This window comes from Poecilia reticulata, chromosome 16 (genome assembly GCF_904066995.2).
Source record: "Poecilia reticulata chromosome 16, P_reticulata-male-v2, whole genome shotgun sequence".
Taxonomy (NCBI): Eukaryota; Metazoa; Chordata; class Actinopteri; order Cyprinodontiformes; family Poeciliidae; genus Poecilia; species Poecilia reticulata.
Window position 1 is genome coordinate 13,766,213 of NC_088845.1, and position 14,113 is coordinate 13,780,325.

Here is a 14,113-nt window from a genome sequence, read left to right on the forward strand (position 1 = left end):
TTATCCTTTGAAGAAAAACCTTCTTTTGTACCAAAATGTGTCACAAAGTTTAAATTAAAATGTATTTTTAGGACAGGGTGTTTCTTTTCCTTTTATTACAATCCGAAACAAAGCAGTTATAACATCTTTATATCAGCAATTAATGGAAAATAATTAAATGGATGAAAAGTTTTTATTCAACACAGTTAAAGCAACAAAGAATGGTCAGATTGATAAAAATACTTCAGTTTATTGCCAGTGCTTCTAGTAACTCCTGCAACTCCTGCAACACCTGCGATGCTTTCTCTGCCGCTTCGATCTTCTTGTAGGAAGTTTCCGTCTTTGTGATTGCTTTCTCCTAGAAGATTTGACCTGTTTTAGTTGATGCCTATATGCCTTTTTAGTCTTTGCTGGTGGCGTTTGAGCTCGCATGGATCGGTTGTTTCTGAGTTGAGGTCTCTTCCTGGCTCGTTTCTGGGGTTTTCTTTTGGGTTTGGGTGACTGTTTTCTTTGTTTCTTGGACTTTGGCGCTGCTTTGTCAGTATTTTTTTTCATTTTTTGTATTTTGGCTTTTGCTTTGGCCAGATTTTTATTTTTCTGTGTCTTTGTCTCTTCTTCAGGGTTTTTTTGGGCTGAAGTCTTCTTCTCCGGCTCTGGTGGGGGCTTCTGAGGTGTTGCTTTGCTCGTCTTTACACTCTTTGTTTTTATGACTTTCTGTTTTTAAAGGGATAAAAATGTACACAGTAAAGCTGATCCGATATTTGACCGAACAGTCACTAAAATTTTAACATCCGAACAACCTGTGAAAAATAATTAGACGCAGAACTGAAATGCCACTCAGTGAAAGGAGCAGATTCAGTTTTTACCTTATTGAGTCTCAGTGCGGTGTTTCTCGTAGTTCGCACCAGTGTCTTGTTGTTGACCAGCTGCTCCGTCACCACCTTAACTTGCCGGTTGTTCTTTGCAACATCATAGCCTTCGGCGGCCAGTGTCTCCTTGAGCTCATCCATGGAGATGCCTCCTTTATGTTTGCACTGGGAGACCACATTGAGGATGAGTTTGGAAACCTGCTGCCTCGAGAACTTTGCCGTGGGTGCATTATCAGCTTTCTTCTCGATCTGATGCTTGAAAAGACGAACGGGAGTCTCTGAAACATGAGAGGGTTTTAATTCTAGCCCTTTGAATTTTATTTTGTACTGTTAAATAAATTGAAAGATGTGGAAAATATAATCAATTTAGGTGATAAAATCCGCCAAGTTTAAGAAATGTAAAATGTTCACAGACTAGTTTAAGGTGTAACTGGAAGGAGCTGAACATAAAGATTTAAACTCGACAGGTAGCAACAAGTGTAATTGGTGAAATGTTTAAGAAATCAGATGAGCTGAAGCTTCTTATCTTTCAGTCTAAGATATCCTGTATTGTTTTTGGAGTTGGCTTTTTTGGCTTTTAATCTCATAGGAAATGTGCACAGTGACAGCATTAAATTCAACAATTCAGCAGTTAACCTGAAACTTTCCTTAGATTTGACTTACTTGGAAGTGCAGCTACGGCCGCCGGTTCCTCCCGAGGCAGAACGACTCGCTTCAGAAGCCGACCCAGACGTTTGGCTCCGGCTTTTCCAAGGCCTCTTCCGGCTGGGTTTTTTGAGGGATTATTCTGCTGTTTTGACACACCTAATAGTTTCTTCTCGTTTGTTTTAAGACTGATGGAAGAATTTTCCTTGACCCCTCCCTGCAAAGCTTTTTTTGCTCCGTTTTTTTTCTTCATTTTATGAAAGAATCAGACATTGTAACCCAGAAAGAAATCAAAAACACGGAAGCTAATTTTAAATGGCCAGAGTTTTTTCAAAATCATGCTGTGTTGCATTTTAAAAAAAAACAACTGTTTTATTTTTTACAAATCTGTTCCCATAGCAACCTAATAACAGCTGTGATTAAGCTCTGAAGAAGTGCCAGAGCTATTTCAAATGAGTTTTTAAAGGTTTATGAACCATTTAGTTTGTTTGTGTTCAAATATTATAATAAACTGAAGGTGACTGCAGAATTAGAGCAGCACCAGAATTTCTTTTTTTACTTCAGTACAAACTGGACTTTTTGGCATATAAAGTTTAGTTTGTTTATTGCTTTTTGCAATAAACAAACTAAACAGAACCATTTAAATAACCCAACAGAACCAATGTTAAACATGGTGTCTACAAATTAAATATGAAAATGCAACTTTTAATCACTTCTGGTGACTCAAACATATTAAACTCATTCATTACAAGAGTCTGGAAAACGTATAGGTTTTTCCAGTATGACCCGATGCAATTTCTTTTTTTGTCTTATTTGATTCTACTTGTTCAACGCCACTGTTTAAATTTGAACTTCTAAACAATGCTTTCAAATGCATCTTTGCAAAAATTTAGTGGCTTCACTGTCTCTATGTATCTTTTTCGCTTTTTAAAAACATCATAATGGAGCATTTGAACCTTATTTTCTGTCTTGCACAAAATCTTGGAGAATATCTCTCTAATCAGAGCAGATAAAGAGTCCAGAACCAATTTTTATTGATTTGAATGAACATTCTTCGTGTCGTTACAAAATTCCTGATTCTTTTAAATCTTCACAGATAAACTACTTTAGTATTAATAGATTTATTTGTATTTAAGTTAGAGGCCCAACGAAGCAAAATTGTCATAATTTGTGTTTTTGAGAGATATAAAATGCAATAAACTAATTCTTCCACTGAGAGTGATATTAACAGCAGACAGTTCACATAAAATAGGGAGCTTATACTTCCTTTGTTAAAACTCTCACCACTGAACAAAGTTATATTAATTTAAAAAATTAATGTTAGTGATTTAAACCAATCCCGAACAACTTGTGCAAGTAATGCAATTTGCATCATATTAGAAAAACAACCAGGGCTAGTAAAAAAACTGCAGTGTTGAAGTGTACATGTACTGTATGTATTAAAAAAGTTTTAATGATGTGAATATTCCTGAACCCAGAATATTTCTGGGGTTGACGTCCAGCTCGTGGTTACAGACTGTGGTCAGCATGCTTGTGATTTGTCCTGCAGAGCTTTAACTGAGCACTGTGGGCTTGTTGGACACAGACCAGACTGGGCACACATGACCGGGATCAAGAAGGAGGCGTCCAGAGGCATGGACTCACCGTCTGGGTCAGTGTCACAGCTCACCTGCAGGACAATAAATCATTACAGTTAGTGGCTCAGAAATACAAGATAAAACAGCAGGAAGTCAAGCTGGTAATGGAGAGATTCATTCATTCATTCCCCGTATCCTTCTCTTTCTCTCATTATTTCCTGTTTTTCTTATTTCTTTCCTCTTTTCCCTACTTTCATTCTTTCTTTTTCTTGATTTCCTTCTGTCCTTCCCTCCTTGCCTCTTTCTTTTCTCATTCTCTCCTATTTTCCTTTTTCCATTCCTTCATTCTCATCTTTTTTCCTGCTTTTTCATTGTTCCCTTCTTTTCTTTCTTCAATTCTCTCTTTTTTCTCCTTTGTTCTCTCTCTTTGTCCTCCTTTCCTTCTCTTTCCTTCACTCTTAAGCTCTTTTTCCTACTTTCTTGCTCTTTGCCGTTTCCCTTCTTCCTCTCTTTTTTCCCCCTTTCCTTACTTCTTTATCTCCTTCCTTCTTTCTCTCTTTTTATCCATCCATCCATCCATCCATCCATCCATCCATCCATCCATGCATCCATCCATGCATGCCAACCACACCGTTGCGTTGGTCGTTAGGATGAGGAAAGGCCAACATTACCTGAGAGAAAGATCTGAAAAACAGCTGCGTGTGATGCAACCCTAAAACTGAGGTGTCTGCAGGATTCTGGCTTAGACTCTGATGATAGGCCTGAGGAAATAGAAAAAAATGTGAAAGGACAGACCTAAAGTGCTTCACACAAAATTCCATAGCTTTAATATGCTTCCTTACCTGCAGCGCCACCTGCAGTGCCGAGTATTGCAACCACACCTCCTCCTGCAGAGCTGTAGGCAGAATAGTCGCCCGAACTTGTCCTGCTTTTTCAGTAGCTTTGAGGTAGTGAGTCCACACACATTCTCCCACAGCACGCATAGTCGTGTTGTGAGAATAAACTGCAACACAACAGACATCATAGTCATATCATCATATCGACAAAACTGATCCACTTTTACACTATTACAAAGGTTACGATGGAAAAATGGATATTGAACACATCTCTGCTTTTCTCTGTAAATATATTCCTAATCCGGTTCTTGTGATGAAATTCAGGACACAAATCAATCTACACATACAAAAAAAATTAATTAGCCTGCAGCAAAATTGATCTATCAAAATCTAACTCATCTGTAGTTTGAGAAATAAAAACATTAAGCTACAAGAATCACTCAATCTGCTGACTTGAATCCTTTTAAAGCGGCAGTATTGTTTATTTTCCAGATACATGGTGACATTTTGTAGCACAATCAAGTAACTATGTTACCTTCAGTTGTTATGAAAATGTTCTATCAAACATAATAAAACATTTTTTTGACTTTGTATTACATTACGTTCAATAAAGTTAAACTAACTATCTAATTTGATGCTTTGAAATTGGCCTCTGTCTCTTTAAGATGCTCGTACTCTTCCCAAAACAATTGCAATCAAAATATGAATGCGTAGTAATGAGCACAAAATGCAAGACCAAACGTCAAAAACACAAATCGAAGCAGAGGTGTAAACTTTTCTTACTCTCAGGCAGAAACAGATGAAAGATATCTTTAGCAACAAGGAAACCCACGGCACCATAATTCATGGCCCTGTTCACAAGAAAAGAAGCGAGTTGTTGTGATCGAATCAGCGAATAATACATCCAGCAATGTTTTTACTTGAACACAACTTACTTTGGATAGGTGGGGTGGAAAAGAGGAGGGACGAACATTCCCATTGGGAAGAGAAGCCCTTTACTCACTAGAGAGGGCGCGACAGACAGACTGAAATAAATATGAGAGGATTATTGCATGTTTTAAGAGTTTATCCAGAATTTAATAGCTAAACGTGGTGAAGGAGAAACTTACATGTCGGCATCCCCAGTCTGCGCAGCCAAGAGTTTACTGCGTCTCTTCTGCCAAAGGGAAAGTAGCTGAAGGTAGTTGGTAAAGAAGTCACTGGAGCTGACTGTCACCTGAAATCATTGGCGTTACTGGGTCAGAGGTTATTTTCTTTGTCTGTTAGCAGTAAAAAATATTGCTCTTGTCTGGCAAATACCCCCTTTCAGCAACAGCTGTTTAGATTTTGTGATTTTTTTTCTTTTGGCATTTGATGCTTTTTCCAGTTGACTGCCCTGTGTTTGATCATTTTCAAAAGGATATTTTTGTTTGTTAAGCATTAGCTTGAAGCTTTGAATCAAGAGAGATCACTGAGGGAAGTTCTCCATTGTTTATTGCCAACTTCTTCATTTTACTGATACTTCAAGGACACACACATGTGCACAGCATGCTACTATGGTCATGCATAGTGCCACGTCTAAGCATTCATAACCCTCAAACCTCTTTCTATTTTGAAAGATTTCAACCACAACCAAACCCACTGGATTTTATGTGATACACAACAGGCACAGATAACAACAACACTTGGTTACTTAGAAACAAATTACAACAAATTTTAGTTTTAAAAAATTCTGTTGCATACCTCAGAGAACAATGGGTCAAGATCATCTTCATTAGAAATCTCCTTTGAGGACAATAGTCTTGGAGGTGAGGAGTACACCTGGAGAAAGAAAAGCTCCAGTAACGTTAAAACTGTAAACAAGATGCAGACTAATTCACATCTAGAAATTCAGATTTTCTTTTCACCTTGTCAATGAAACGCTGAAAAGAATTTTGATCTTTCCACCTGAGATCCATTATTTTAGATATGAAGGCAAAAAAGACGTTTTCAATAATTTCTTCTGTCTGTTATTGGGGGGAGGGGGAATGCAAACAGCGTTAGATGGAGATTTAAATCATTCAATCAGTTCAGTTTGTGTTACGGTGTCAAATTCACCTCTCGACGCAAAGTCGTCTCACTGAGAAGATGTGTGAGAACTGAATCAAATCCTCTTTCAGTCTCCAGTACGCAGCGTTTCCAGCGAGGGACTTCCTGGTAAAAAAAAAGTCCCAACACATGACTCAATTAATCCGTTCACACTTCTGCTTTTGTTTTGACTCAAGCCATGCTGACTGACCGCTTCGATGTTCCCCAGTGCCAAAGAAAAATTCTTTGCCGTTTCTGAAAATCTGGAATCCATGGCGGGCATCAGGGTGTGCAACAGATTCAGGACCATAAAGGTGTGAAGAGTACTGCTTCGCCCAACAAAGTGGCAAGAAAAGAAATTAAAAAAAAAATCACTCTGAGATCCTAAGATCCTGTTTTAATAACTTAATATTACCTGTTACTCATGTCAGGCTTATGCAACCATTTGTTGATGATGCGGGACATTTGAATGATGTAAGGCAAGTTGTGCAGGAGGACATGATCGTCTTCTGTGAGGGATAGCGGATGGAAAGCAGCCTGCAGACAGCCCAACCAGTCAATAGCAGGGGCCTGGCTCTGAGGGAGAATATTTGTTTTCATCTGTAAAATTATGTTTCCTGAGATACAAGTCACTGATACCACTGGTATTGGTTTAAAAGTTTTAAGGTGATAAGGTGCCGTTTGTAGCTCAAGAAGAAATAGTAAACACTACGAGCTGTTACTGTAAGTACTTTATGCTGTTGCAATATATAAACATTACCTACTGTAAGTGTAAGGCTAAGTTTTATATTGAAAAAATATATATTTTGAAAAGTGTTGTAGTTATTTTTACTTGTCTTATCTGTTCACTTCTGACCTTACACACACATATATAAACTGCTTTCACCAATTCCTTTTAAAATATCCTTGATGACTCCTTAAATTAATCTTAAAAATGTATCCAATGCAAATGTTATCGTGGATCTCCAACATGTGGTCAGATTTTGTCCTAGCTGAATGCCTGTAAAAATATGTCAGAGCATGCATAATAAGAATAAGTTTAAAACTTTGAAAATTATTTCCTGGCTAGTCCTGAATTGAAACAGTAGTTAATCTAACTCTGATTGTGGACTTTCTCTGTGCATAGCAGAATCGTTAAATGTTTGAAACAATGAAACACGGACAGAGCAGACCGGACTTGCACCTGCAGATCTCTTATTGTCATTCGCTGATAGAGCTGTCCCTTTGACAGGCGGTACTGCAGAGGTGAAGCGGCGACAGCGAGCTCTGAGGACAGAGAGATGAACGTGCCAACGTGGAGCATCCTCATGGACGGCGGGGATCCCAGGAAAGCCAGGTAGCTCTGACATGATGCCAGGAAGGGACGTAAAGTCTGCACTCAAATATACTCTGTTAGATTAAACATCGACTCTAATCTGGGAAATATCTACTGCAGGAATTAGGATATGAGTGACCAACCTCAGTTTTAGCTCTCGACGTTTGCGTTTTGCTGTTCCACTCAATTGGGATCAATAGATCCGGCTGATCAATCTGTTAATAAGAAGACGAATGCTCGAGTTAAGACAATAACATCATTCTCACTTTGTTTACATCAACTCCAAAATTACTCTCAACAGAAGTGCCAACTTGCTGTATTTTTGCTGCACTCTAAAACATTTGGGTTATAAATATCAGATAATTAAGACACTGGCCTGAATGTATCTCTTTGTCCCGTTGCTGGCAGCTTCATTCGGATCTTTGCCTACGTAGAGGTTGAAGAATGGAAACGTCTCATATTCCCTCATTAACAAACCGAGGGTGTAGTTGAAGTCAGTCCTATTCCACTGTCCGGACACAGCCCACCCTCCCAACTGTACACAGATAAACGGAGAGAAATTTGACAAAAACAAGAAAGAGGATAATAAACGCAGTCATATAATTGGATCGACTAGGTGGGTTGGCTCAGATGCTGCGGGGAATAATTGATTAGGTTTGTTGCCTCACGTTGTGAAATATTTTACAATATGATAAAATGATCAAATTTCTTAATATAAAAGGTTGGAACAAGGTTGGTTTGACAATCTCAGTTTTTTTGTGCTTAGCGACTGAAACAAGGATGCAGCCACCACTAAAAACAGCCTGTCAGTTTCATAATAACCTGTCTTGAAATGTGTTTTAAAAGACGCACCGTGTTCATACCTTCTGGATGAGTCTGAGAAATGGCTCTGCCCCCGCAGCTTCCAGAGATCTGGTGTGTAAGCAGGAATGGTAGAAGTCTTTAGTCTTCTGAACTGCTGAGCTGCTTGAACTTTGGTTGGTCTCTGGTAGACAGATAAACAACATTTAAACCAATCTTTATTAAATCTTTATCCTGGTCAATCTCTCCATTTCCTGTCAAAGAAACAAATTTAAAGCTGCAATCACCATGTATGACAGAATGACTGATACTGAGGAGGTGATGCTCCAAGCCTCCCCTACTAACCACACATCCTATGAAGTCATGACCACAGAGGTGATTATAGAATATATTGCCAAAACGACTTGCATACACACATGAACTTTAATGCAAAAGCATAATGTAAAGTTGGTCCACACTTTCCTTCTACAAGGTTACACTCCTCTCATATCCAGAGCAGAATGAGTCACTCCTCTCCTCTGCATTAAACATTTTGCATTACACTTGGTAATTACAGCTTGGCAGCAGCTGCTTAGTCATGGAAACATATTCCATGAAGCTCTCTATGCACGGCTGTTTAGTTAATCTAATGGTTGTATCACATTTTGGAGGTCTGTAGCTACTGACTGACCCATTCATTCAGAACAGAATTGTTGAAATAGTCTGCATGCCAAGATGTATAATTTCATATACCTGTTGTCATTGAACTGATTAAACTCCTGAATACTTTGGAGTAACTAAAGTCATGGACTAATGACTTTAGTTCATGTAGATTTTTTGTGTTGTTGTGGTATGTAGTGAGTTTTTCCATATCTAAAACAATTTTATACTTCTTTTGGTGAAACGTTGCCACAACTCCATTATCGCACAATTTGCCATGCTACCTTACTCTATTCAACCTATGCATTTATTTTGTAACTCCAATACAATGCATGGCAATAATATACTAATTTGTCAACCTGATGACACTTCTAGTTTTTGAAAAGCATTTTGCATTTTCATTAAAGGTGACCTATTATGCTTCCTTGAATAGGTCAGGATAGGTCTATGGGCTATTAAAAATATGCTCATCACATTTTTTTAGCGCAAAATCTTTCTTAGATGATGAGATTTTAGTCTGGTCAGTTCTGAATATTTTGAGTTCCTTTCAGAATGAGCTAAAACTGAGCCGTCACTTTAAATCCAACTGAGCTGCTGCTGCTGGCCACGCCCTCCAACTCAAAGTTTACACTCAAGACTGCAAACAGATGCACAATTATACAACCTTAAGTCTTTGAGAAGCATTACTAGAGACTCCTGCGTTTGGGCTGTTTTTTTTTTTTTTAAAGCAGTTTAGACATAAGTGGAAGCACAAAAATGTGGAAAATGTGAATTCTTATATCAGGCAGAATCTTGATATGATTCTGGCTGCCTCATGCCAATGTTTGGTCCTGCTCCACAAAACATGACAGATGAATCTGTTCACATGGACCCAGCAAAGGATCCATGTGAACAGTGATTACATAGTTCAAATATCTTGGCCAGGAGGCAAAAATAACATGTCTCACTCTGTGTTATCAGGAACTTTGGTCCCCTTTATGGGGGACAAATTGCATCTTGCCGTACCCCCGGCACCTACAGCCTTCTTCAAGCCTTCAGGTCAAACACTTACAGCCCCCCACACTGTCACTAGCTTGACTACATAGATTCAGCACAAACTCCATTCCTCCCCGCCAATCTCAGAGCCTCGATTTATCCTTTTGAAGGTCGGGTTGACAACACACACTCTTTCTGTGGGACACCGTCCAATGCTTTCTTTCTTTTCTGCCTATAGTTTCCAGTGTGTTCCACATCGTTGTTTCCAGCCTCGTCTCTTGCTTCAAGGATTAAAGCAAGGGAATCTAAACCATCATCCTCTCCATTGTTACCTCCATCATCTCAGCCATTATGCTCTCTGGACTCTCCTGCATTATCTGCATCTACAGTTTCCTCCAATATCTAAGCACAGTAATTTTTTCCCCCTCAAACTATCCCAAGTGCACCATAACCAGATCAATAAATCAACCAGCTGCACATATTAGAAACCACAAAAAGCTTCAGATTGTTTCCTACCTAAAATCCCTCTGAGATACTGCAGCAGCAGAGTTTTTCGGCTCAGAGTCGTATCTTCTCCCAGTCTTCTGTGTTCGGTTTTATTTTGTTTGTCTGTTTCCGCTAACCTTTCGATCGGGTTTTGTGAATGACCCGGTATACCGTGACTTCTTTGTCTCCCTTTGCTTTTGAGTCTTTTCGAACCACACATGGACACAAAGTAATCACAGGGCTGGGCGAAGGGGTCAGTGGACATGGACAGACGAGCAGCAGCCCACCGACAGGCGGTAGAAACACACGGGGTTACTGTAGGACACAGTGAAAGGACAGTTAGACAAGTTGGTAATCCATTTTAATTCGTTGTTCACCATTGGTTCTGGAGGCCTACCATTTGCTGCATTGTTCCCACTCCCTGTGTGCAGAACGTGGTGAAGGTAGTAGACTAGTCCCAGAATGGCAATTCCTATAAATAATACTAGAAGAAGACTGAACAGTCTCTGAGGCGTTGCCCACGCCGACTTTTCTCGACGCTCAGTGTTTAATAGTTGTTGTTGCCCAGGCTGGAGTGGGTTCTGCTGCTGGAGCTGGTGGGAATGCTGAGGTTGTTCTGTCAGCTGCAGCTGAGGCGGAGGCTGTAGCCCGCTCTCGGGTTCTGGGCGTGACTTTGAGCGGTCCGACTGCTGAGGCTGGAAGAGGGCGAAGGAAACAAAACTGTAAGAAAATCTGCAAAAATCTGCAAAAACACTCCAAACTTACGCTGACTTGCAAAAGCATTCGCAACATTTCCACGACGAAACACAAATTTCTTTGTACTTTTATTGGGATTTTATGTAACGGACCAACTGTTGCGCAGATCTGCTCATGTGCTTAGATGTGGGTGCATGAACACACACATTATTGTGCCACTTTGCAGCACTTCTCTGCAGGTGAAAGGAATCTGGTCCAATCAGCAGCACCCTCAACTCAGGTAACATAAGGAATCCACCAACCATTTGGCTGGTTTTGCAACATGAGCTGAGGAAGGCAAACAGCCTCCAAAACAGCATTTCATGGGAAAAGGACTTGGATTAAATAAGGACTACCTGTAAGCCGTTCACTGGACTCAGTTGAAATGCAGTTTGACTTTGGTTTTGCATTTGAGAAAAAGAAATGCAGAATTTATTGAAGGTACAGTTTGCACTGCTATCTTTTATAGTTTGGCTCTATTAAAGCCAAACTATAAATATTTAAGATATTTGATGTAAAAATGTATGTCCTGAGGAAATGGGGAAAAAATAAATTCTAAAATTTTTGGATTTGTTTGATTCAACTTAACACAGAATTCAATAATTTAATTCTTGAATTCATGGTTAAAATTGTGAAAGAAATTTATGTCTAAGGTTAAAAATGGAATTGGTCATTAAGATAAATTATTAACTTTAAACCAAATGTCTAAAATATATGTTTAAAAATGTTTGTGTTTTTGTAGGTCTTTCACCTCTTTATTGATTCACACTCACTGGTGAAAATAAAAAAGATGGAGTGAAATCCTTAAGTCTCTTCAAGTGTGGGAAGCCATGAAGTTATAGAGCACTCGACACCAACATAAAAAAAGCATAATGTTGAAGTAAAGTTAAGAGTCTGACAGGTGAGGATTAGTCCCTTTATGTTTCCATCCACACTGCAATACGTAGCGGAGGCAGCATCATGTCGCAGGGACAAGTTTCAGCAGGAACAGGGAACCTGGTTGGAGTTGATGGAGAGACGCGTGGCGCTAAACACAAGGAAATTCAGGAAAAATACCTTCCAACAGTGTCTCAAATTCCATGTCTCGAGATTCAGGAATAAAATTAACAGTTTACTACTGGGCTTCTGCAGAACATGAAGGCATGCCGAGAGGTAAATCAGCCATTTCAGTCAGGCGTAAGTAGAGATGCATTTCAAAGCCAGAGCTGTAAAGGATTGGTTTAGGTGAAAACATTTTTTATTATGTTAGAATGAGAATACATCTTGTGCAAAGGGACGGTTCTTCCTGTTGCAATAATGCATTTTCATAACTTCCTACATGTTCAAACTGTGTGCTGCCGTTTCAACTTGGAAGCCGATGGACAGTGCTTTAGTCCCTCCAATAGATTTTTAGTTAAAATGTTCTGGTATTTCAAAGAGTTAATGTTGCAATTCATTCTAAAATGGATAAGGGTTAATAGATGATAATTTGACCCACAGCATCACAGATCTTCCAACATACTTCAAAGTAGGTCAAAGCACACAATTCAAGTTAAACCCAACAAGTTTACATTTGTGATGGTAGACCAGAAATGTTCCAGTTGGTTTAGTCTTTTAAATTAAAACCAATTTAAAATTTGAGCCAGTTTTAAGAAGCTAAGAAGAGGCAAAGAGAAATAAGCCATGTCATATTTTCTCTTCAGAGAAACGGGAAGTCATAGGTTACCTGTAGATTAAGAAACTGATCGATTTGAAGCATATCTTAAGGAAATCAGTACAATATATTTTGTAGAAATTGCTTGAGATACCAGTTCCAACCAATATTTCTAATAGTTTAACACATATCCCACCCCCCCACTACTATATACATTTTCTCAAACTAAAAATTATATTTTCCAAAACAAAAAAACATTGTGTGTGGGATCAGGTTGCTGCAATGGCGACGGATTTATTGTAAGACATTTTTATTCATTTTTACAAGAGGTGGCAATAATAATAATGAAATGAGCAGTGAATACGCAGTGCAATAAGTAAAGTTGCACCTGACATTTGCCAAGTTGAGCTGTTTGAGTCTTTGCAGTAATTTTTACAACATAATATGGCGGGTTTTTTTTGTTTTTTTTTACTATATGCTTTCTGAAGCCCAAAGATCAACGTGTCATACTGTTTTTCCGAGTTTTGATTTGTGTATTTCTTTTTATTATATTGTAGATAGAATTTAAACAATTTTCAAATTTTAAGCAATATACGCTGAAAATAACATACTAAAATTGCTGACCTAATGTTTTTGTTCACGACTCTTCAGGGAAGTGTTGGACCGCACCCAAGTAAGTTTATTTAACCTCTGAAAAAAAGCTGACACTAGCTAATGCTAACTGCTTTCCTTTTAATCTAATCTTGCCTTTATAGCGTTATGTACCATTTCCTATTTTTTAGAATTTCTTCTGAAATATTAGTCATATTTTAAAAAAATATATTTTGCTCTTACAATAAGTTTTGAAAGCACAAATTTGTAAAAAAAAATAAATAAAATTTTGTCAAAATTACATTTTGCTCCAAGTTTTCTGCTGATGACGTAGTGGTGTTGGCAACAGGTGTTTTTCGGAATCAACTTTCCCCCCATTGAACACGGCAGACGTACTTGCAGAAGTTGGTTTGTACCTTATTACCAAGCAGCGTTATTAGCATTTAAACACGACTGCAGAGACCTTACCTGAAGCTCGATTGAAGTTTGACTCATTCTTGCCCCGTTTCTGTCGTTGTTGTGGCGTTTAGGTTTCACACGCACCTCCTGCTGCCGCTGCGTCAAAGTGCTGTCATCTCTGCTCTGTATCTCTTTTCATCACTCCTTTCCTCATCCGACTCTCCGATAAAAAACAAGGCTGCAGGTTTCGTCTTCACCTCTTCAAAATCCAAATAAAGCAGGGAGTACCCCTGTGCTCTCCACGGACAGGGTTTACTTTTTGTTTTAGACAACAGCAGAACATATTTATTTTTTCCCCCCCGTCTGCCGTATTAAAGAGTGTCGGGACGGAGAGCTGTGATTGGTGAGTAAACACTAACGCATCGCTTCTGCTTATACATTGCATTATAAGTTTCTCTTCCTGGAAAGGACCTCTACGCGTTGCACACGCACGTTTGCTGTCATTATCAGTGCAGCACATGGCTGGGAGGAACTGATAGAGCGGCCTGGAGGTCCCATTCTGACAGAAAACAAGTTTCACTGATGTC

General features: G+C 38.9%; 1 protein-coding gene across 3 annotated transcripts; it reads right to left on the reverse strand.

Annotated features, from left to right (window-relative positions):
• Positions 1-153: 153 nt before the first annotated feature.
• On the reverse strand, positions 154-14,086 carry kel (Kell metallo-endopeptidase (Kell blood group)). Of its 3 annotated transcripts, none has more exons than XM_081597657.1 (20): positions 13,596-14,086; positions 10,566-10,863; positions 10,199-10,483; positions 8,131-8,252; positions 7,644-7,802; positions 7,411-7,482; positions 7,136-7,324; positions 6,368-6,528; positions 6,164-6,278; positions 5,983-6,078; positions 5,793-5,891; positions 5,629-5,706; positions 5,016-5,122; positions 4,842-4,931; positions 4,690-4,757; positions 3,913-4,073; positions 3,742-3,831; positions 1,512-3,162; positions 846-1,126; positions 154-693 (listed from the first exon to the last, which is right to left on the reverse strand). In XM_081597657.1, the coding sequence occupies exons 1-18, from the start codon at positions 13,620-13,622 to the stop codon at positions 3,016-3,018; spliced, it is 2,364 nt and encodes a 787-aa protein (XP_081453783.1). In that variant the 5' UTR covers positions 13,623-14,086; the 3' UTR covers positions 154-693; positions 846-1,126; positions 1,512-3,015. The 3 variants fall into 3 exon arrangements, with proteins under 3 accessions (XP_081453783.1, XP_017165111.2, XP_081453782.1); XM_017309622.2 differs by having other exon boundaries at positions 6,164-6,281; XM_081597656.1 differs by lacking the exon at positions 13,596-14,086 and adding an exon at positions 10,934-11,113 and having other exon boundaries at positions 6,164-6,281.
• Positions 14,087-14,113: the final 27 nt, after the last annotated feature.

Coding starts and splice junctions, on each gene's coding strand:
- kel (XM_017309622.2), bottom strand. CDS start 13,622: ATGAGTCAAACTTCAATCGAGCTTCAG. Junction 6,079..6,163: donor CACTGGGGAACATCGAAGCG/GTCAGTCAGCAT, acceptor TTTTTTTACCAG/GAAGTCCCTCGCTGGAAACG. Junction 4,932..5,015: donor CAGACTGGGGATGCCGACAT/GTAAGTTTCTCC, acceptor TATTTATTTCAG/TCTGTCTGTCGCGCCCTCTC.